The sequence below is a fragment of the Panthera onca genome, chromosome D3, assembly GCF_046562875.1.
Source record: "Panthera onca isolate mPanOnc1 chromosome D3, mPanOnc1 haplotype 2, whole genome shotgun sequence".
NCBI classification, from domain to species: Eukaryota; Metazoa; Chordata; class Mammalia; order Carnivora; family Felidae; genus Panthera; species Panthera onca.
Window position 1 is genome coordinate 28,521,037 of NC_138350.1, and position 24,773 is coordinate 28,545,809.

The 24,773-nt window shown below is 41.0% G+C and overlaps 1 protein-coding gene across 1 annotated transcript in view; it reads right to left on the bottom strand.

The window, feature by feature from the left end:
* CRKL (CRK like proto-oncogene, adaptor protein) overlaps window positions 1–24,773 on the bottom strand; it is a 37,074-nt gene that overhangs the window by 6,656 nt on the left and 5,645 nt on the right. Inside the window, exon 2 of the mRNA XM_060613069.3 lies at window positions 18,383–18,848. Within this exon, the coding sequence (XP_060469052.1) occupies window positions 18,383–18,848 (466 nt within the window). The remainder of the gene's footprint in view (window positions 1–18,382; window positions 18,849–24,773) is intronic.

Sequence of the window (24,773 nt, forward strand, 5' to 3'; positions counted from 1 at the left end):
ATTAGTTTCTAAGATGACTAGGCACCTGGGTGGCTCAATCAGTTAGTTCAGCGTCTGACTCTTGATTTCAGCTCAGCTCATGATCCCAGGGGATCCTAGGCCCCTCACTGGGCTCCACGCTGAGTGTGGAGCTTGCTTAAGATTCTCTCTCTCCCTCAACAAAAAAGACTAGGACCAAACAGAAACACCAAAATAATAATAATAATAATAATAATAATAATAATAATAATAATAATGTTTACAAGGTCACAGGCTGGTTCACCATGAAGCAGGGGTAAAAGCCAGTCAGCATCCAGTCCTGGCCATTTGTGTCCCTGCCATCTTGCACAGTGCAAAGGCAGCATGGCCCACCTGGGCCCAGGACCACTCAACCTCCCCCTCTCAAGTTCTTCTCACCAAGACACCCATTACTCTTAATGGTGTATCCTCACAATCTCTTTCTGTGAACGCAGACTGGAGTTTTCTACCTCCTCATCCTCCATTTTTTTGCTTTTACTATTCTACTTGTAATTCCTCAAACCTACTGAGAAATAACAATGAAGTCACTACATTTACACGGAAAACAGCATTATTACCAAATGAAGCCTCTTGCCTTATGGAAACCAACTTATTTTGAGTACTCGACAAAATGAAAACGGAAAAAAGAACTTTATCCCATGAGGCTCCCGGATTAGAACACAGTAGAAAATCAGTAAATGAAAAAACAAAAAACAAAAAAACACTGCTCTAAGTTCCCTGTCTAAATTCTGACTCAAAACCCTTTATTCAGGAAAACCACTAATTCAACTCAATGGTAGGATGGCTTACAAAGAGTTAACCTGGTAATGAAGAATTAGATTTTTTTTTTAATTTTATTTTTTTAAGTATGCTCCAGGCCCAATGTAGAGTTTGAACTCACAACCTATGACCAAGAGTTGCATGTTCCACCCAGCTGAGCCATCAAAGGCATCCAAGAATTAGATTTTATATGATAAAAGTTCTAAGACAAAAAAAAAAAAAATGTACTTCAGTATTCAGTAGTAGGTATGTATATGAGAAAAATGGTGTAAAAAACCAATTGCATATATTTATAGATTATTATAATTATTTTCAAATTCATGTCATGAGCTCAACAGAAACAGTTCAGCTCGTTGAACAATTAAAATCTGAAGATAACAACTGAGAATTCTATTTTTGAGATCTGCATTAAAAACTGAGTTGTAGGGGCACTGAGTGGTTCAGTCGGTTAAGCATCCGACTTCGGCTCAGGTCATGATTTCATGGTTTGTGAGCCCCATATTGAGCTCTCTGCTGTCACAGTAGAGAGTCGGACTCAGATCCTATTCGTCCCACCCCTCCTCCCTTGCATGTGTGTGCTCTCTCTCAAACAAACAAACAAAAACATTAAGAGAAAATTTTTTTTCAATTAAATTGTGAGGGGTGAGGGTGAGGGTGTGTGTGCGTGTGTGTGTGTGCACGCGCACATGCACGCGCACCTGCCTGCCAGGCTCTGTTGGTAGAGCATGTGACTCTTGATCTCAGGGTCATGAATTCAAGCCCCTCATTGGGTGTGGGGCCTAATTTAAAAAAAAAAAAAAATTAAGTTTTAAAATAGTGGAAAAAAGTTACAACTGAAAAGACTGGTTTTATTTGGTTTTGCCTTAAAAGGAAATAATTTGAAGGAGAGTAAATTGATTTAATAATAAAAATTAAGTTTTAAAATATTTGAGACATACTAAAGACTTCTGAATATATAGACTGTTTTATGATTAGTGCTTGGAGTCCAAAATTACTTTCTCCAAGTCGTACTATTTTAATTTATGGATAACAGAAAAAATTTTTAATGTTTATTTTGAAAGAGAGAGAGAGCATGTGAGCGGGGGAGAGGGGTAGAGGGGTAAAGGGAGAGACAGAGAGAATTCCAAGAGGTTCCATGCAGTACAGAGCCCAGTGTGGGGTGTGATCCCATGAACCATGAGATCATGACCTGAGCAGAACAAGAGTCAGACACCTAACCAACTGAGCACCCAGGAGCTCTGAGAAATGTCATTTTTATTCATAGCTAGGATAATCATACAAATGGTTATTTTTTTAAATTTTTTTAAATGTTTATTTATTTATTTTTGACAGAGAGACAGAGCATGAGTTGGGGAGGGGCAGAGAGAGAGGGAGACACAGAATCCGAAACAGGCTCCAGGCTCTGAGCTGTCAGCACAGAGCCTGACATGGGGCTTGAACTGACAGACTGAGAGATCATGACCTGAAGTTGGACGCTCAACTGACTGAGCTACCCAGGTGCCCCAAATGTTTCTGATAATTATGAAAAATTTCATATTCTATGAAGTGGACCAAGGATTTAGTTTTATAATTTGTATACCCTTCTCCTACCATACAGAGGTCATGAAAAGGGAAAACCCTAATTATGATTATTTCTAATAATGAAAATCTTCAGATCTGTGTATAAGTAAGTTCTAATGTGAATGAGAACCTTGAGTTATATATAGTAGAGACGTTACAGAAATCATGTAGCTGGAAGCTGAAGTTGATGGAAATCTGGAAAAATGGTTTATGTTCAATCTTACCATCTTATTCCATTAAAAAATTATAATGTTTAAGCACAAACATACAATAATGAAAGTGAACCCGCAAATTAAAATCAGGTCTAGGTAAGCAGAGAGAACCCTTCTAAAGGCAGGAGCTACTAAGATGCTACAAATCTAGACCCCTACCAACAGACCACATTTCCCAATTTCCTCAAACTTGTACTGCACCTGCTCTAGAACCTTGCCCTCTTTGAGCCTTTCAGTACAGGAACCTGCTGTCTCATGTCTGGAGCACAATGAGGCCAACGAGATGAGGAGCTTCACCGCCTGGCCTTTCTCACTCACACACAACATTCTTCCCTTATCTCCTTTTCACCTAAGAAAACAGATCTATTTTTCAAATAATGAAATAGGAAAGAAATGAAAACTCACGGATAGAAAACTATTGACATCATAAAAAAAAAAAAATTCTTTTAATGTTTACTTTTTAAAGAGAGAGCAACAGAGATAGAGCATAAATGGGGGAGGGGCAGAGAGAGAAAGAGACACAGAATATGAAGCAGGCTCCAGGCTCTGAGCTGTCAGCACAGAGCCTGATGCAGGGCTTGAACCCATGAACTGCGAGATCATGGCCTGAACTGAAGTCGGACGCTTAACTGACTGGGCCACCCAGGTGCCCCAGACATCATTCTAAATGAACTTCTAGTTATTAATTACCACAAACAAAAAATATAATGAATGTATTAAAATAAATACACAGAAAGGCAAGGACAAGTAAGAGGATGTGTGGGTATATACCTGTAGAGAGGATTTGGTGAAGAAAGGGATGGGGCCCAGGTGAAGAAACACCCAGGTGGACTCTGCTGTACAAAGGGACGATGGCCCTAGGGCACCTGGGCAGTCTGTAAGTAGGCTGGCACTCAGAGCCAGATCCGACTCTGCCAAGATGTTAAAAGAAAAAAAAAGGCTAAGTAAGGCAAGAATGAGCTGAAACTGGAAAGAAACAAAGTTACAGTATGGGGCTAAAGGCTGTTGGCAGAGGTTGGGCCCTGTGACTGAAGTTATTTGCTCCACTCATTTGACGTCCTGCAAAAAATACTCTGGAATTTTGTTATTTTATCTATGTCTTCCCTATCTTCAACTGCACTCCAGATGCCCAGAGAGCTTACATTTTGCCTGAAGTTTGTAATCTTAGCCTGCCTTAGCTGATATTTGATAAATGTGAAAGGAAACGAGGTCTCACCTTCCTGAAAACCTGGCCTGGGGCAGCCCTCTCTCACATCTTGGGTGAGTCCATCCCTCCAGCTAAGGCCCCCTCCCTGGTTCCCCCAGCCTCTCACTACCTGGCTCTACCAGTGTAGCCATCCTGCCCTGATCTGGCTTGTCATCTCATGTCACCCCAGCCCAATCAGCCCAACTCCCAATCACCCTGCTCTTCTACAACCAGGCCCTACCTACGACAATGACTACTGCTCCCACCATTTTACCAAGGAACACCTGACAGTCCAAAGTCAATAGCACAAGTTCAGGTGTTACCTCTGATGCTCTATGGCACCTGAAGTGGGAGACTTCACCCACCCTTCTCACTTCCTGCTGCTTAGCCCTCCTTTTCTGTGGTATTCTATAAAATAACCCCACTATCAGGTGGGTACTTCCCATCTGGCATTTGTGGAAAGCAAGGCTCTGTCAGGTCGGGTCAGGTGCCTTGTTTTCCAGGTTTCTGGCAGACTTGCCCAAGGAGGCTTCCACAGTCACCTCCTCACCCCTAACACACACCACATGGCACTTTCTGAAGGAGGAAACTTGTTTTGCTCATTTTGCACTCCAAGTCACAGGTCTCTTGTAAACTACTTTCTGGAGAAGTCTGCAGAATCAAGGTTAAAGAGAGAAGAGAAAATTATTGGATGATGTCCCCCACCTGCTGGGGATAGATGGCCAAGCAGAGAAGCAAGGTGCTGGAGTAACAGGCACAAGGGCCTAAGGGCAGAAGACAGACCTTTAAAAAATATAAAGATAAGTGGGTCACTGCTCTGCCTTTTAAACCCCCAACACCTTTTCTCTGCACAAGAGCAACATCCATACTCCAGTCTTCGAGGCTCTGCTTAATCTGGCTTGACTCTTCCCATCTCTGACCTTGTTCCATGGCTTTCTGCACTGCCTCCACCCTCCCCCGGACCAACCACAGTGGCTTTCTTTCAGTTTCTCAAACTTGCCAAGCTCTTCCTCAGATATTGACTGTAGGACAGATGCAAGGACATGATGTAAATGCAATTCTACAACTGCACATCTTAAGATGCTATTGCCAAGCTGGTCCTAAGAAACCTTGGACTTCCTCTCTTCTTCCAGTTTGAAGACACGTAAGCAACCCTGATCAAAATCAAATCCCAAGGACAATCCAAGTCCCCTCATAACTACCTTATAGAGCTGCACACGCAGACAATGAGAGCAGGAAGTCTCTCTAGGCCACTGTAGATGGAGCATTTATTCTGCTCAGAGAACTGGGCTAGGTTCTATATTGTGTATTCAGGATACATATGATGCAACTTGAATTTATTAGACCTACCTAAAACTAAGGTCTAAGATCAACAATAACAGGATGTAAGCAATACCTTGAATGCCTAAAACAGGTACAAAGTAGCACTGTGGTGGCTTATGCTATGTACTTGGGAATAGGGCAGAACTGGACTGATGCACTGCATCTGCCACTTCCAGTGTCTATATGTCTGTAGCAGAATGCTCAAGCTGTCCAAGTCTCAGTTTCCTTCTGACTTTGACAGGTTCTTGTAATAATCAGAGGAAGTACTATAGGGGAATTGTTAACCAGGCCACTCAGCTAAGTAAATGGTAGCAGTTATCAGAGTGGGGATTCCAGAATAGAATCCAACCCCCACACTTATGCTCATGTTCCCAGCTGGAAGCACTCTGGGAAGAACTGGAATCAGTATGGAGAAGAACTGTATTAAGGTGGGGTTTCAACCTTGTTAGTAACAAGGGTCCTCCCAAAACTGATGATGGGATGGGAAAGATGCCATATCAGAATGAGAGAAGATGAGGGGCAAGCCTGAAAAGTGGGGGTCTAATAGGTTACTGTGATGGACACCAAGCAGCTGAAGAAGACAATGGGAAGGAGAAGGTGAAGGTGAGTCAAGTACTCAAAACTGCCAAGAACATTGAAACCTCATGCTTTCTAATTAACTTGTGATTTTGACAAGTCTTTACAGAATACTTACCAAACCATTCTACATCATCAATTTAATAAGATTTACTACAGATCTATTGTAGCTCAGTTCCCATCCTCAAGGAACCTCTGTCTTCACTGTGGTATAGAAAATAAATAATCTACTGTCCAGATATGGTAGATGCTCAATGAATGTTTGTTAGAGAATAAACAGTATAAAAAACAGCAAGTGGTGGTGTGGGTGCCTGGATGGTTCAGTCGGTTGAGCATCTGACTCTTGATTTCAGCTCAGGTCATGATCTCATGGTCGTGGGATTGAGCCGTGTTGGGCTCCACCCAGAGTGTGGATTGTGCCTAAGATTCATTCTCCCTCCCCTCCCCTCCCCTCTCACACACACTCTCTCTCTCTCTCTCTCACACACACTCTAAGGAAAGAAAAGAAAAAGAAAAAAGGAAAGAGAAAGGAAAAAAAAGCAACAAGTGGAAGAAAAACTGCACTGAGTCCATGCTGCGGAGAATAGGAGGATCTGTTGTTTTGACCCAGGGAACCTTGACCAATAGAGAGAAGTCAAGGTTCAGGTTAGGAAGAGAGAATGGGTGAGGGACATCTGATGGCCACCTGACCATTAATGTGTCATTCTGGCCTTGCAGGAGCTCTCACATGTCAAAAAACAGCATGTCATTTCTCATGCTGGTTCTAGCTCAGTCCGAGGCCCTTCACAAGGGGAACAAGCCCCAGAACACCAATATAGAAAAGATGCCCTGGCTATGTTATGCTGCCTGCTGCCCACAATTACAGGCCTGGCTATGGACCAGCTTCTTCATGGCTCCACTGAAGACTGGGCTCAGATCCTAATATGCCATCTTGCTGCTGCTCTCATCACTCCTGATTCTGGTATAATGCCCTTCTTTTGGCTTCACAGCAGAAAGACTGAGCCCAAAGAACCGCTCACTTCAGAGAGATCAATCTCGAAGTTGGTGGTATCAACTCAGTTCAAGGAGAACTGTACTTGAAGATGTGGCTAACTCTATCAATAGATCAAGAAGACACACATACCTTATGCATCAACCTTACTAGGAATGTCACCTATGACAATCCTAATAATTATTAGAACTGCCACACATCGGAAGGACACTATTTAGTCCCATTCTTTGTGTCTGGTGAGGACCATGCAAGAAGGCAAGAGGACACTTCCTGGTGCTGGAAATAGTTTCCTATAGGTCTACTTGTCCAGAGCATGAACAGAAGGGCTCTGGAAATAACTCTAATGCCTGACTTCTCGCACTTGATTCCAAGAGTAGCCAAAGAGCTGGAGGGCCCAAGCACTGGCTACCACAGCAGCTTTCTGCTTCCTCAGTTCAGTTATTTTCAGACTGTACACTCAGGTTACAAATAAGTAAGATCAGAAGCACAATGGGTTACGATGGAATCAGAAGTTCTAACTTGGGTGACACGAATGTGTCTCAGATATCAAAAAACATCCTGAAAGTATATGTGGAATTGTATGTAAGTGCATTAATGTACAGTTTTCCTGGAGAAAGCTTTCATCAGATTCTAAAAGGGGTCTATAACCCAAAAAAGGTATAAAACACAACAAAAACCCACATCCTACAACCACCAGGCAGTTTTAATCCCGCTAGTTGTGGCTTGCATTCATTTACTTGTTCAACAACTAGTGATTATTATTGTGCCAGGAATACAACGGAGAACAAAGCAGACAACAGGCCTGCTCTCATGGAGCTGCCTGGGGTCTTCACCTGTATTAACAGCTACCTTTATGTTCTCTGTGCACCAGTACCTGAATCAAAGCTACCAGAACTGGAGAGGCTTTTAAGGGCTGCAACCCTCTTTGTCCATGTACCCTGAGTAGCAGTCAAGTAGTCGCATGTATTCTCTCCTACAACTGATGATATTTACTGGTTTTTAATACTGAAGACTTATTTTCTTCTTTGAAATTCCCATTATCCTTCAGGGCAGCATCTTGATTTAGGAGGGCTGCTTACCAGTTAACACTTCTTATGCAAACATAGGGATTTATTTTAAGATGGGCCAAGGGTTAAAGGTATCACAGGCCAGTATCCTGTGATGCAAGAGAATGTGGGCTATGGAGAGGAAGAAGTAAAACTATCTCCTTTTGTAGATGAGAAAGTCCTATATATAGAAAATTCCAAAGATTCCACAAGAAAGCTATTAGAGCTAATAAAATTCAGCAAAGTTGCAGGGTACAAGATCAACACACAAATATCACTTGTGTTTCTATAAATCAGTAATGAACAATTAAGAATGCAATTTCACTTAGGGATGCCTGGCTGGCTCAGTTGGTAGAGCATACGGGTCTTGGTCTCAGGGTTGTGTGTTTGAGCCCCATGTTGGGTGTAAAGATTATTTAAAAACAAAAAACAACAACAAAAAAAAAACAACTAAAAAAACCCGCGGAATTCCATATACAGTGGCATTTTTCTTTTAAGGTTTATTTATTTTTGAGAGTGAGAGCTCAAGCAGGGGAAGGGGGGGCGGGGGGAGGGAGGGGGAGGGGGGGGGAGAGAGAGAGAGAGAGAGAGAGAGAGAGAGAGAGAGAGAATTCAAAGTGGGCTCCAAGCTGACAGCAGTGAGCCTGATGCGGGGCTTGAACTCACAAACCATGAGGTCACGAACTGAGTTAAGTCGGATGCTCAACCAACTTGAGTGACTGAGCCACCCAGGCACTCTAGTGGCATCTTAAAAAAAATTTTTTTTAACCTTTAAGTTTATTTATTTTTGAGAGAGAGAGAGAGAGAGAGAGAGAGAATGAGTGGGAGAGGGGCACAGAAAAAGGGAGAGAGAATCCCCAACAGGTTCTGTGTTGTCAGTGTGCAGCCTGACATGGGGCTCAATCTGCAGAACCATGAAATCATGACCTGAGCTGAAATGAGTCGGATGCTTAACCGACTGAACTACCCAGGCACCCCTACAGTGCCATCTAAGAGAACAAAGTAACTGGGAATAAATTTAACCAAATGAAGCACTTATACACTGAACACTACAAAACGTTGCTGAAAAAAATAAAAGGCTTAAGGAAATGGCAAAATATCTTGTGTTCATGGATAGGAAGTCTCGGTACTATCAAGATGTCAACACTACCCAAGGATCTACAAATTCAACACAATCCCTATCAAAATTCTAACAGTTTTGCAGAAATGGAAAAGCTGATCTTCAAAATCACATGGAATTGCAAGACACCCTGAAGAGCTAAAACAATCTTGAAAAAAGAAGAACAAAGTTGTGAGACTCATACTTTTGGACTTCAAAACTCCTCCACAAAGCTACTCCACAGTAATCAAAACAGTGTGGTATTGGCATACAGATAGACATACAGACCAATGGAACAGAAATAAACACATACATCTTTGGTAATGATTTTTGACAAGAGTGTCAGTTCATTCAAATAAGGAAAGAACAATCTCTTCAACAAATGATGCCGGTATTACTGGATTTCCATATGCAAAAGGAAGAATTTGGACCCCTACATCAAACCGTATACACAAACTAACAAAATGGTTTATAAACAACTTACATATAAGAGCTATAACCATTAAACTCTTAGAAAACACTGGGGTAAATCTTCATGACCTTCAATTTGGTAAAGGATTCTTACATATGACATTAAAAGCATGAGCAAGCAAAAGAAAAACTAGGTAAGTTGGATTTCATCAAAATTAAGAATTTGCATTGGGGCACCTGGCTGGCTTAGTCAGTTAAGTGTCGGACTTTGGCTCATGGTTCATGAGTTCAAACCCCACATTAGGTTCTCTGCTGTTAGTGCAGAGCCTGCTTCAGATAGATCCTCTTTCACCCTCTCTGCCCACCCACCCCCACTTGTGCCCACACACTCTCAAAAATAACAAAAAAAAAAAAAAAAAAAGAATGTGCACCAAAGCACACTATCAAGAAAGTGAAAAGAAAAACTACAGAAGGGGAAAAAACATTTAGAAAGCATACATCTGATAAGAGTTGAATACCCATGGGAATGCAAGCTAGTGCAGCCACTCTGGAAAACAGTATGGAGGTTCCTCAAAAAACTAAAAATAGAACTACCCTACGACCCAGCAATTGCACTACTAGGCATTTATCCACGGGATACAGGTATGCTGTTTCGAAGGGACACATTATAGCAGCACTATCAACAATAGCCAAAGTATGGAAAGAGCCCAAACGTCCATGGATGGATGGATGGATAAAGAAAATGTGGTATATATATACAATGAAGTTTTACTCAGCAATGAAAAAGAATGAAATCTTGCCATTTGCAACTACGTGGATGGAACTGGAGGGTACTATGCTAAGTGAAATTAGAGAAAGACAAAAATCATATGACTTCACTCATATGAGGGCTTTAAGAGATAAAACAGATGAACATAAGGGACGGGAAACAAAAATAATATAAAAACAGGGAGGGGGACAAAACAGAAGAGACTCATACATATGGAGAATAAACTGAGGGTTCCTGGAGGGAGGGGGGATGAGCTAAATGGGTAAGGGTCACTAAGGAATCTACTCTTGAAATCACTGTTGCACTATATGCTAACTAATTTGGATGTAAATTAAAAAAAAAAAAAAAAAAAAGTTGAATATCCAGAATATATAAAGAGCTCCTAATGCTCAACAACAAAAACCAAACAACCCAATTAAAGCATGAGCAAAGGACTTGATCATTTTTTCCAAAGAAGATATAAGGAATGTCCAAGAAGCATATGAGATGTTCAACATCATTAGTAATTACAGAAATACAAATCAAAACTTAAAAACTGGAAAGTAATAAGCGTTGGTGAGGATGTAGAAAACCTTGTGCACTGCTGGTGAGACATCCACTGTACACAACAGTTTGGCAGTTCCTCAAGAAGTTCAACATAGAGTTACCATATGACCCAGCAACTCTACTGTTAGCTATATATCCAAAAGAACTGAAAACAGGGGCGACTGGGTGGCTCAGGTCATGATCTCATGGTTTGTGAGTTCAAGCCCCGCATCCAGCTCTGTGTTGACAGCTCAGAGCCTAGAGCTTGCTTTGGATTGTGTGTCTCCTATCTCTGCCCCTCCCCGGCTTGTGCTCTGTCTCTCAAAAATAAATAAATGTTAAAATAATAATAAAAAATAATAACTGAAAAGTGAAGATAACTCTGATGTCCATCAACTAAAGAATGTATAAACAAGATGTAGCATATATTGATACAATAGAATATCATTTGGCCATAAAAAGAATAAAAGATACATGCTACCATATGGATGAACATTAAAACATTATGCTAAGTTGAAACAAGCCAGACTCAAAGGATAAATATTGTAGGATTGCATTTACATGAGATCTAGAATAGGAAATTCATACATATGGGAAAGGTAGATTAGAGTTCACCAGGGCCTCAGGAGAGGGGAGTTTCTGGTTAATGGTTACAGGGTTTCTGCTCAGGGTGATGAAAAAGTTTTGGAAATAGTGGTGACAGTTGCACAACATTATGACTGTAACACCACTGAACTGTACACTTAAATTGTTATACGTATTCTACAATTAAAAAAAAAAGAGCCACAATCAAGACCACTGAGTTGTATGGTTTACGTGGGTAAATTGTATAATGTGTGAATTACACCTCAATAAACCTATTCAAAAATAAGACTGTGGGCTGAGTCCTAGCTCTGCCATATACCACTTGTGAAAGTGGGAACAGATGACATCAACCTCAAGTCCTAAGTGTGTAAAATAGGACTAGTGTCCTATTTTACATAATAGCAGCCACATAAGGCAGCCACAAGGACTAACTAAAATACTCTGTGAAGCCCCTAGCTGAAGATTCTTTTTATTCAATAGCTATTACTACATACAGAAAACTAAGGTCAGCATAATGACTAGGCTGGGGCAGGCCTTGTCTGAACCATACCAGGGCCTCAATTTCATGGTATTCTCATGCAATTTACACATTAAGGAAGAGAAATAAAAACCTTTTAAAGATAATCTTCTCTAATGCACAACCCAATGACATCATGGTAAGTTAGAAGAAAAAAAATGTTATTAAAAATACAAGGACTTTCAGGACTCCTGGGTGGCTCAGTCAGTTAAGTGTCTGGGCGTGGATTCTACTTAAAATACATACATACATACATACATACATACATACATACATACAAACAAACAAGACCTTTCTAAAATTCTAAGGGACTTTCTAAAGATTCCTACTTTTTTCATTTTTAAATTTACTTTTATTACTTATTTTTATTTTGAGAGAGAGAGAGAGAACACACACATGCACAAGTGGGGGAAGGGGCAGAGGAAGGAGAAAAAGAATCTTAAGCCAGGCTCCACATGCCTAGTGCAGAGCCTGACATGGGGCTTGACCTCACGACCATGAGATCACAACCTGAACTGAAATTAAGAGTTGGATGCTTAACCGACTGAGCCACCCAGGTGCCCCTAAAGATTCCTACTTCTGATAAAGTACTGTGATTAAGGAAAAACAAAAAAAAGTTTTGGTACAGAAGAAGTAAATCAAATTCCTAAAACTAGATGCATAACCAACAAACATCAATGACAGAAGGATAGAGGAAGAGCCCATCAGGCCTGATGAAAAGCTCTGAGATTATTAAAAGATGAATGTGAGCTCGTGGGCATCTGACAAACCTTGGTGAGAAGGTTCCATTGCTGGAATGTGACAGGAGGTAAGACAGAGTGTCCCTGTTATGTTACGAGGCTAGGACCCTGAACAGATCTCCAGAGCTGAGTCAGATGTTTGATGATGACCATGCACAGACGTGCCATCACTGTGGATATACTCTACAGGTGACCCAGCCAGAGGAACTCACAAATGATCCAAGAGGTTGAAAAATAAAACTAGTACTACTAAAACCTTCATTTACTTTGCAGACAACTTGATCTCAGTCAGAAAGATAGATGAAGAAACTGCTAATGTGAATTTAATTCTAACCAATGAAGCAGAACCAAAGTAGAAACCTGAGAATTCCAGGCCATTGAAAGAAGTGGTGCCATTGGTCTTAGGAAGATTCAGAAAATTCAGAAGCCAGATGTAATCCCATGACTAGGGGTTTCAAAATTGGAGAAGACAAACCAAAAAGCAGTATGAACACAATCACAATGGGAGTAAACAGCAAGTATCCTGAGAATGCTGGTGAGTTCACACAAAGAACTCTGAGCATCATAAAAAAGTATGTGCCAAAGATGAAAGGGTGTCCTTATAACCGATAAGACAGACATCTAAGTACTGACCAAACACACTGGCAAGCAGGAATGAGAGTCCAAATCTGGTCACCTGCCATAGAGCATTACAACACAGGACACTGGCAGACATATGAAGGGTCAGGATTCTTGGTTTTGTTAAAACAGGGACGATGGCACATTCTATTAAATGTAAAAGGTGAGCATGAAATCAAACCTGGACAAAATTCTAAATGCAATTAGCAAACAGATGATTGGAAGGCAGTATGGGCTCAACCAAGAACAAGTCATGCCAGACCAACCTCATTGTCTTTTTTTAGACAAGTGGCCTAGATCAGAGGAGGCTGCAGAGGAGGACTTTCGTACAAAGATCTGGATGGTGCTTTTATGAAATCTGCAGTTAACATGAAACTGAGGGGGATGATCAATATAATAGATGACATCATCAGGATTTTAAAAGATTCAGGTAACTGTACAGACGGTGTATGACAAAAACAAAAAATATACAGAAATGTATTCACCGCCCCCCCCCCCCCCCCCGCAAAAAAAACAAGAGGGGTAACTATAGGGCCACATAATAAAGGCCAAACATCGGGCTAAGCAAATACAGGAAGGGGACTCATAGTGATTTGTCTTTCCCTGATAGAGAGCTAGAAGGAACCGCTTATGAGACTCTGTTCTAGAACTTCCACGAGGACAGAGACCTTTGTATTTTTCACTGCTGAACTCCAAACTCCTTAACAAGGCCTGCCACATAGTAACTACTCAGTAAACTTTCTGCTGGAAGGGGTGAGTGTTTTTGGAAGTGCCAAGTTGAGACCAGAGGGCCAATGAATTTAGACGCTGCAGAAAGCTTAAAGCATTAGGAAGATGGGCACACTAAATGATCTATTATCATTATTATTGATTTATTATTAATATATATTAATAATATATTAATATTAATAATAATATTAATATATTATTAATATATATCAGGATATTATTATTATCCTGAGTCACTTTAAGCCTCACTTGCAGTTGGAGAAAATGTTATTCTTCCTCCACAGAATCTGTGCCACTGACTTTGATTCCCATAGATCCCTACTGTCACCAATTGTGGGGTGGTTTTTTTTTTTGTTGTTGTTGTTGTTTTTAAACCCATACCACAGGGGAATGCTCCACCAAGGTTCCAGTTAGATGCTTGGACACAAATTTTCATACAGCAAATATTCATGGGTGTGCAGCCCCAGAATTAAGTTCAATGCTAAGAAAGTTCTTCCCTTTCTTTTCTAGTCAGGAAAGTGTACTGGAATACAAGTGTGTGAGAATAATACTATTATAGGGAGACTCAAACATCTGCTCTATACTACCTAAAAATCATTAAAAATGTAAATTCCCTGCAAACTTTGGAACCTCCATCAGTTGTGAGAAACTGGCTATCTGTGCCTCAGTGAAGGCAACAGAAGAAAACTGTTTATCTCCTCAGCCTAGCCCTTTGATGATATGGCAACAACTTCCTCAACTTTGTCTTTTGTTCACTTTTGCCCTCTGCCCAACATATCCTGTGCTCTCACCAACCTGCAGCTACTCATTGGTATTAAGTCTTGTTCAAGTAAGCTCTTCCCTCTGCCAAAAATGTCTCCCTACACTTCACCCAGCTAACTTCTGTTCATCCTTCAAAACTCAGTTTGAGGGTCACCCCCTCCAGAAAGGCTTCCCAGACCAATATTCACCCACACTCCCATCTCCTACTCCCTTCTCCACTCTCCCTCTACTCTGTGCTGTTAGAGCACTTGTCACACTGCTGGTTTCTGTCTCTATTTTCTCACTAGGTGGTAAGGACCTGGGTGGTAGGATCCTACAAGATATCCCTCACAGGTTAGTTGCATGAATGGATAATTTATCCTACTCTCAGAAGGAAGGTGTCTTTTAGACTCAAAAGAACTTAAGTAACTTGCCCAAGATCACACCATGAAAAGCCAGGACTTGAATGCAGGTACATGATCTTTCCCTAACCATCTTGTTTTTTACTGTATCAGATAACTGTGACTACAGGTATTTTATAATGGGGTGTCTGGGTGGCTCGGTCGGTTAAATGTCCAACTTTGTCTCAGGTCATGATCATCAGGCTCTGTGCTGATGGCTCGGAGCCTGGAGCCTGCTTCAGATTCTGTGTCTCCCTCTCTAAAATAAATAAACATTAAAAAATATATACATAATGACAACGGCACCCTTGCTATTGATCAATGGTGTACTTCTGGAAAGGGCTGTATCACTTCCCTTGACCTGAGAATGTTCTTGTAGGGTTGATCTGCTTCTCAGGAGCCCTTTCCAGCTCTACTACACCAAGAGCATGGGAGAGTTCTGCTGTTTTCAAGGAGTGGGGTGACCCACCTTAATCACCTCACACAAGTACCAAGTATTCCTTTTTAAATTAAACCCCAAGGAATAACTCACTTCTTGAAAAGAGGTCAGCAAGAGACAAAAATGGATAAACACAAACCTGTTTTAAAATATCTCTTTACTTGCATGAATGTTCTTTTGAAAATCAAGTTTTATGAAAAAACACATGAAATAATTCACCAAATAAAGTTCACCTAAGCCCTCACTGTTCTCGGTAATACTATCAAGGGAAATAAAGAAGCTTCAGTTACTGGCACATTTTGTCCTACTTGTCTCACCTTTCTTATTTTAATACTTTTCCTGGTAACCTAATTGCAAAAGTCTCAAGAGAGTTGTTTTTAACAAGATCAGACAAGCACTAAGTTTTAGAAGATAACGTAACTCAAAGAACTATTTACTTATGCTATAGCCAAAAGTCTCATTTAAATATATAGAATGAGAAATATAATTAAATGGAATTTAGCAAAGGTTTATTTCTCAGGTCCCCCTTACACTCTCTCAGTGAAGCACCAAAGCAAGCCTTTGATGAGGCTTACACAGCTGGGGTAGTGTCACGAGGCAGCTCAGGTGTAGAGACCTCTCTTTGGGGTCTGAGAGACAAGAAGAGCTGCATAATGGCCAAGTATGTGGGCTATCTTAAAATACACATCATTAACTAGGCTCTGTCACCTCATCCTGGTCTAAGGCACCTACCCTGGTATCCGCTCACTAAGTTCTAAATGATCCCCATTGTAGTACCTGGTCTTGCATTCTACAAGCCCCCTATGCACACTCCAGGCAATAATACACAGGAGGTATGGGCTTCTAAAATGCATGTACATCTTAGAGCTAAAGGTCAACAGGGAGGTGGCCTAAATGGAGTGAGGCTTTAAACCCTAGCTCAGGTTAAGAGCCCAATTCTTGATTTCCTCTATGGAGCTCTTGGAATTCTGACTGGGTGCCTCAACCCCAATGTGTCTAACACATGCGAGTCACACCAACTCTCTGAATTCTAGCTCTCTACTCCTATGATGAGACAACAGATGTGAAAATGCCTCAAAAGGCAGAAATCACTGTGCAAACTGGAAAGCGTTTAGAGCCCAGAACACCCTACATAATTTTAGGGTGCTGACGTGTGAACTAGGCCAGAGGCGTGTACCTGTGCAGGGGCAGGTCTGTGTGGGGATGAGAAAGCTGGAAGGCCTACTCAGCCAGGATTCAGTCTGGTTTCTTTCCTGTTCCTCTACCAGGAAGCATGAAAGCATGTGGGTCCTCCCCAGACCTGGTCCCTGCCACAAGCCTCAGATGCTCACTCCTTCTTAAAACCCAACACGAGAGGGAGAAGTCATCAGACTCTGAAACAAACCTTTAGGTGTAGTTCAGTCAGACATTACTGCTGGTCCAGAGAAACTGAGGATTACCAACGGAAAAAAAATCACAGAACAAATCAATGCTAGCTTTTATCTGTGAGCAGGCTGTTCTGTGGGTTAAGTTCTGCTTTTTTGAATCAACAGGCTCCATTACTTCATCCTTCTGTCATGCACCTGGGCTGTCCCCCAACCCTGCTCTACTCTGACCTTGGGGTGAACACACAAAGAACAATCACTAGCTTAATTCTAGTTTCTCAAACATATATGCATTTGATAATACTAAGAAAGAGTATTTAATCATATTATAATGATTACCTTATAGTTTGTGGCTCATAAAGCATTTTCATAACTTATCAATAAATAAAAGAGCTAGGATTTGTGGCACCAAATTCCATGTTCTGGTATGTTAACATTTAGGGCCCATCTTGCTATGTGCATTTTATACCTCAGTGAAAAATGACACGGAAAATATATAGGACTGCTCTAAAAATAGGAATTTTTAAAAATTCCTATTTTTCAAATCCTTCTGTTCTTCCCCTGGGGTTTGTGCTCATTTGTGGTCACTCCAGGTGTATCAAATGTCTCATTAAACTTCTACCTCCTGTAATACGTAGTTTTATACCCTCAACTGGCTTATCAACAACGGTCTTCAAGACTTTTTGCTAAGCATTGAAGAGTCTGTTTTTAAATTTTTTTCAAGTTTATTTATTTTGAGAGAGAGAAAGAAATCATGAGCAGGGGAGAGGCAGAAAGAGAGGGAGAGAATCCCAAGCAGGCCCCACACTGCCAGCACAGAGTCTGATGCAGGGCTCAAACCAGAGTTGGATGCTTAACTGAATGAGCCACCCAGGCACACACACCACCCCTCCCCACCCCCCCAAAGTTTATTTTTGAGAGAGACAAAGAGTGGGTGGGGAAGGGGCAGAGAGAAAGGAAAAGATAGAGAATTCCAAGCAGGCTCTCCACACTGTCAGTGCAGAGCCCAATGTGGGGCCTGAACCCATGAACTACAAGATCATGACCTGAACCAGAGTTGGATGCCTAACCTATTAAGCCACCTAGGAACCCCAAAGCTTTTTTTTTTTTTTTTTAAGGCAGTTAACGTTTGGTTTAAAGAATATGACTTGGCAATTGTTCAAGTTCTGGGGCACCTGGCTGGCTCAGTCAGTATAGCATGTGACTCTTAATCAGGGTCATGAATTCAAGCCCCACATTGGGCAAGGAGCCTACTAAAAAAAAAAAAAAAAAAAAAAGGAACGAAAAAAAAGTTCAAGCTTTATTTCATGCTATTGTAATTTACAAAATCTCTACTAAGTAAGATCTGAGCTATTGTAAACATTTCTCTGCCTAGCTGAAGAGGAATTCTAAGACATTTATCATATTTTCCTCAGTCAGTCACAATGTTAGAGAAATATAGAACTGTACAAGTAGCTACAGATCTATCTGTATGCTGATTTTGTCTCTAGGTCATGAGTGTTTATTAAACCATCATCTTTCCTTATTGGAAAGAACACCAACTACCGTGAAACTAAACCTAGGAGAGACTACACCTTGGGAGAAACAAAGAATGGGAAAGGACAAAAGAGTCACATGGGACACTCATAGTGGATCTTCCAAAATCACCCAGTTCTCTTATTCCCCTGAATAGAACCTTAAATCAGCAGTCATTACTTTGCAGAAATGAAATTACAACTGAAAATGAAAACCGAACTGTTAAAAGACCCAAAAAACCAGCCTTGTAAATTTTACCTCTAATGCCAAGGCGGTCTTGTCATAAGCACAGGGTACTCTTTTCTGGATGGCTTTTGCAAAGACAGGTCCATTCTGTGTGGATGGCAAAGGGTTGATCGCTGCTCCAGGAGTACTGGAAACTGCAGGTAGAGGAGTTGTGGTCTGAGGTTGAGCATATGCATGAGCAGGTTCTGGGATTCCATAACTGTTGGAATTCCTATTCCCGTGCTTTCCATGTGGTGAGGACCTCACAAGCTTTTCAACATAAGGGACAGGAATCATCCCAATTCGGCCATCCTTGTTCCGGGCACTCCACCACTGTTCTTCAGGCTTCTCTATTATCACCAGGATCTCACCCTTTTTAAAGGGCAGGTCTTCGGCATCATTCCCAGGAAAATCATAGAGAGTCCGTACGTATTCCAGATTTTCTTCTGCTGTAGGCAGGTTGGGTGCTGATACAGATCCCATTGGTGGGCTCGGATACCTTAAGAGAGAAAGAACATTACTCTTAAGGGAAAGATATTACTCTATACCAGTGTTTGTTAAACTTTTAAATAAATCATTCTCCTCTATGATGAATTTTTTCCTTGCTATATTCTTAGTTAAGAAATTTTATCACACTGTTTTATGTTCTGCATTTTTTTTATTTCTTTTTTAATGTTTATTTATTTTTGAGAGAGACAAAGACAGAATGCGAGTGGGTTAGGGGGGCAGAGAGAGAGACACACACAGAATCCGAAACAGGCTCCAGGCTCCGAGCTGTCAGCACAGAGCCAGACGCGGGGCTGGAACTCGTGAGCCACAAGATCATGACCTGAGCCGAAGTTGGCCGCTCAACCGACTGAGCCACCCAGGCGCCCCTATGTTCTGTAGTTTGTATTGCAACAGAAGTTTAGCATCCTCAATACATCTTGTTAAATCACATGTCAACTGCATGCATCCAACTCCTGGTTTCAGCTCAGGTTGTGATCTCAGTTAGTGAGTTCAGACTCCACATTGACAGGGGGGAGCTTGCTTGGGATTCTCTCTCTCCCTCTCTCTCTGCCCCTCTCCCCCTTGCATGCTCCCTTTCTTTCTCAAAATAAATAAACTTAAAAAATAATAAATTTTTAAAAATCCCACAGTTCCTGCCCTATTATGATAGGTACAATTCTCCTTTTCTTTTTACCCCCTCCCACTGGCCAAGTTTATTTCTTAAAAGAGTCTTGTGTATGCCCGTGGCAGTTTTTCTGCCTAATATCACACTACAGGTGTTTGCCATAACACTGATCTACAGGATTACTTTTATGGCAGGGCACCATTTCATTCTGTGAGCTTGCAACAACTTAGCATCCCCATGTTTTTGGATACTTAGTTTTTCTTTCTCCCTATCTGATCACCAACATCATGAAGTCTTTTGAACTATTTTTTCCATACTAGATTGTTGTAAAGCCTAGATTTCCGATTAAAAAACATGGGCATTTTCATGGCCCTTGGTACACACTGCCACACTACTTTTCAAAAGGCAGTCTTCATAATTTGGCAAAACTTACATTTTTTATGTTCATTTATTTATTTATTGAGAGAGAGAGAGCAAGCCAAGAAGGGGCAGAGAGGGAGAGAGAATCTGAAACAGGCTCCATACTTTCAGCCCAGAGTCCTACTCAGGGCTTGAACTCACAAACTGTGAGATTATGACCTGAGTCGAAACCAAAAGTTGGACACTCAACAGACTGAGCCACCCGGGCGCCCCCCAAACTTGTTTCTTTTTTAACGTAAATGACTTGCTTAATATAGTATGTGGACTACTGAATTAACAGTAATCAATATACTACACAACGGTGATTAGGAGACAGCAGGAGTAGCTGCAGGAGCAGCAACAGTAATAGAGCTGACATTTATTACCTATGCCAGGCACTATCTGCAGTCTATATAAACTTTAAATTATTTAATCCTCTCGTCAATTCTGTGAGTATCCCCATTTTACAGATGAGGAAGCCAATGCCAACTCAGGGTTAGATTTGTACTCAGGCAGTCTTGTTCTAGAGTCCTCACTCATAACCTCTAAGCTAGTCAGCCTCAGGAACAAACCCTGCATCTTTTGAGTGTATGGGAATCAATGTCGGATTGTATGTGAAACATGCACGACAGTTCCTGGCTGTTACTGAGCATCCAATTAGCTCCCCACCCCCACCCTCTTTAAGGTACACCCTGCTCCTATTTCACAGGCCACAGACAATCTGTGAAGTCTGGGTGGTACTACATAAATCTCATATACCTTTACTAAAAACACAATCAGTTCCAAATCAGACCCCCTCCAAGGGTATTTTCATTGTCTGTGTACTTAAAAGTTAAAAGCAGTTAGTTCTACAACATAAATTGTGAGGACACTAGTATAGCTTCAGTGGGGATTAACATTAATCAAATTCATCTACGTAGGTATCCACTGGACTTACTATGTACTAAGAACTTGAGAGACAAACAATGTATTAAAACCAAGTTCTTGCTCTTAAAAGACTGCCAATTTAATATAGGCAGAGACTAGAAGGCAACCAAAGCACAACGTGTGATTACTGTGGGTCATGACAGTAGTTGATAGGGTCAGGGAGTATTCAAAGGAAAGAGTGAGTTCTGTTAGGGGGCAGAACAAGCAAGGAGCTGATGAACGAATAAAAGCTGAAGACTAGTTCCCTTTGAAGTTGAAAGATTTTGTTGAAGACAGGCTTACATATTTTGGTTCTGTATCAGAAAAAGACTAGAGGCCCAAGAGTTCAAACACTCCCTTCCCCAGCCTCTCCACACCTCACGGGGCACGCTGCTCATTCCTTTAAGTACAGCCCAGGAGCTTTGCTGGCAAGGCCCTTGACGTTGAGGAATTTCTGTAAACCGTTGGTACATGTTTAAGGCTTTGCAGGCTATACATATGGCCTATGTCGTATATTCTTTTTTAATACAACTTTTGGAAAATACAATAACCATTCTTAGCTTCAGTACACTATACAAAAACTGAGTCTGGCCTAGGGACCTACAAACTATGGCCTCTGTGCCATTCAGTCTACTGTATTTTTTTAAAATAAATGAGACAAACTCATTCTTTTAAGTATTGTGTATGACTACTTTTCTGCTCTAAGGGCATAGTTGAGAAACTGTGACAGAAACTATATGGCCTACAAAGCTTAAAATATTTTGGGTGCGTGGGTGGCTCAGTCGGTTGAGCACCCAACTTCAGCTCGGGTCATGATCTCACGGTTTGTGGGTTCGAGCCCTGCGTTGGGCTCTGTGCTGACAGCTCAGAGCCTGGAGCCTGCTTCGGATTCTGTGTCTTCCTCTCTCTCTCTGCCCCTCCCCTGCTCACACTCTGTCAATCTCTCTCTCAAAAAATAAACATTAGGGGCGCCTGGGTGGCTCAGTCGGTTAAGCATCCGACTTCGGCTCAGGTCATGATCTCACAGTCCGTGAGTTCGAGCCCCACGTCAGGCTCTGTGCTGACAGCTCAGAGCCTGGAGCCCATTTCAGATTCTGTGTCTCCCTCTCTCTCTGCCCCTCCCCTGTTCATGCTCTGTCTCTCTCTGTCTCGAAAATAAACAAACATTAAAAAAAATTTTTTTTTAAATAATAAAAACATAAACATTAAAATAAAAATTAAAAAGCTTAAAATAAAAAAAAAAAAAAAAAAAAAGCTTAAAATATTTACTATCTGGCCCCTTAAAGTTTGCTGATTCTTTGTCTAGATTACTTGGTTAAAAGAGCAGAGAGTGTTTTCATCTTTTAATACTTCTCTGGCGAGGGGGATACATGCAAATCTGACAGAGATGGAAGATAGTTTCTACTTTCTCCACCATTATTATCGCTATAGTGACCATGGGGCTCGTCTCCTGATTCAGCACATGCACAGATCTTAAATTAGACACCAAATCAATCTCCCAGCCATGTGCCTGACATAAATTCAAAGTCTTCCACCCCACATCCTCAAACTCATATATTCATCAAAATTTCCTGCAAATTACACATTAGTTCCACTGTAGACATGAAACCATGATGACAGGACAGCTTATCTTGCCCTTTCTATTAGGCCCCACAGCCTAAACATAACGTAAAATTGGAACAATTCACTGTTTCTCAATCATTTTGATTTATTCCTTGATCAAAACTGTAAAAGAGCAGCTGTCAACTCTTCTTTAAATTTTATATGTAAAGAGTTTCCCAATCCCATTCAAACACACTTAGACCCATGCTTCTCCCTAACTTATATAGCCTATAGCTTATTGAATAAGGCGGCCCTGGATGACTAACTGGAAATTGCCTCTTCTTATCTAATGTCAACGAACCCCCTCTCCTTTAGATTAAAAGCATCTCAGCTTCATGTATAAAGCACAGATAAAACATTTTTTTTTAAGCCTGAGTGTTAATAACTTCTAAGGTTAAAATTTCTTTCTTCATGCAAAAGCAATACAACTTCTAGGAGGAGAGTTTCAAAGGTACTGGTAATCTAGTTTTTTAAAGGAGTCACACGGGGGCGCCTGGGTGGCTCAGTTGGTAAAGCATCTGACTTTGGCTCAGGTCACAATCTCAGTCTCAGATTTCAAGCCCCACAAAGAGCTCTGTGCTGACAGCTCAGAGCCTGGGGCTGCTTCGGATTCTGTGTCTCCCCCTCTCTCTGCCCCTCCCCGCTCACACTCTGTCTCTCAAAAAAATAAACGTTAAAAAAATATTAAAGAAGTCAATCAAATGGGTTTTGAAGATTTTTCTTACTATATACATGTACGTATTCTCTTTTATGTACAGAAATATTTCATAGTAAAAAGTTGGAAAACAAAACAAAATAGGTAAGAAAAACAATTCTAAGAAGACTGGCTAAGAACGTCTCTAGAGAAACAAGCACTGAATACTGAGAACCTCACCCTTCCACCCCTAGACATTCACAGCATCATTTATAGCTCTCTATGCCTGTGGCTGCCTCTCCACTCCCTTCCACAGCTCCTCTTCTGTTCACTCTGTGGATTCCCTAAGTTTAGACTCCCAAATCTACATTTAGCCCCCAATTCTCTTCTCAATAACAAGCCCATCAGATTGCTAAACCTGGCTTCCAGTACACATCTCAAAAAGATTCTCCCTGCTGAAAACAATCATCCCCCCTCACCCTGATCAATTCTCTTCTATTCTCTCAATTAAAGACACCACTGAATCATTCTTGAAGTCATACCTCTTCCCTCACCTTCTACATGCAATTGCCCAGCAACAACTGTTAGTTTCCACTTTATAGTCCCAAAGGTCTTAGAGTTCAGCTTTTCACAATCCCTTCTCCTGTAACAGGTCTTCATTAGTTCCACATCCTAGACTCTCTCCCTACCCAGTCTCACACCAGAGCAGTTTCTAAAAAGTAAAACTGGCCATGGCAATTCTCTTCTCTCTGCACCTCCCCCGCTCATGCTTGTGTGCTCTCTCTCTCTCTCTCAAGAATAAACAAACATTAAAAACAAAAAACCCAAAACAACTTTATTTTATTTTTTAAGTAGGCTCCATGCCCAGTGTGGGGATTGAACTCATGACCTTGAGATTGAGAGTCGGATGCTCTACTGAGTCACCCAGCCATCAAAAACTTTAGATAGCTCCCACTGTTAAATTTATTCACAAAGCATAGGAGGCCTTTTATAATTTAGTATTTATTCTTCCTTCCTATCTCACTGCCCATCACTCATATTAATTACAACTGTGCCTTTCCCTAGCAGGCACTGCCACCACCTCTTCTCTTCTTCTCACCTCTTCTTTCAAGCCTTCTCTGACCCCCCAGTTGATCATCCTTGCTTTTAAGTTCCCATGGTATTCTATTTTAACTTGTTCAATATATTGAGCTTCTTAAGGGCTAAAACCATGATTTACTCCCATTATATGCCTTGAGTCTAGTAGTGGGTTTTGGTATAGAGTAGGCTTCAATACAGTGAAATTCCTGCTAATAAAAATAAAATGCCAAAGACATAGAGAAGCATTTCCCATTACTGTCCCTATTCTTTTTTTTTTTTTTCTTTCTGAAAACACAAAAACTTCAGCACTCCAATTCCCTATATCTGGTTTAATTCTGTTATACAAAGAAATCCTGTATGCCACTTGGTTTGCTCTCCAAGCCTCTTCAGTTCACCACTGTTCCACTCATGCTCTCGGACGTCATTCCAGACTAGTTGCCACATGCCTAGTGGCTCCACCTTATGTGGTATGATCTTAGCTCAGACTCTAAAATAATCTGAACTCCCACTAATTAGCACTGTCCCCTTTTACTTATCAGGAAAAACTAAAATATTTTAGCCTGAAGGAAACCTAGAAATAATCTAGTCCAACTCTTCAAGTCAAAAGAAAAATTCTATCTTAGGTTAAAAAAACAAATCTCTGTATTTGAGTCTTAAGTAAGAGAAAAAAATCACAAATCAAATGCCTA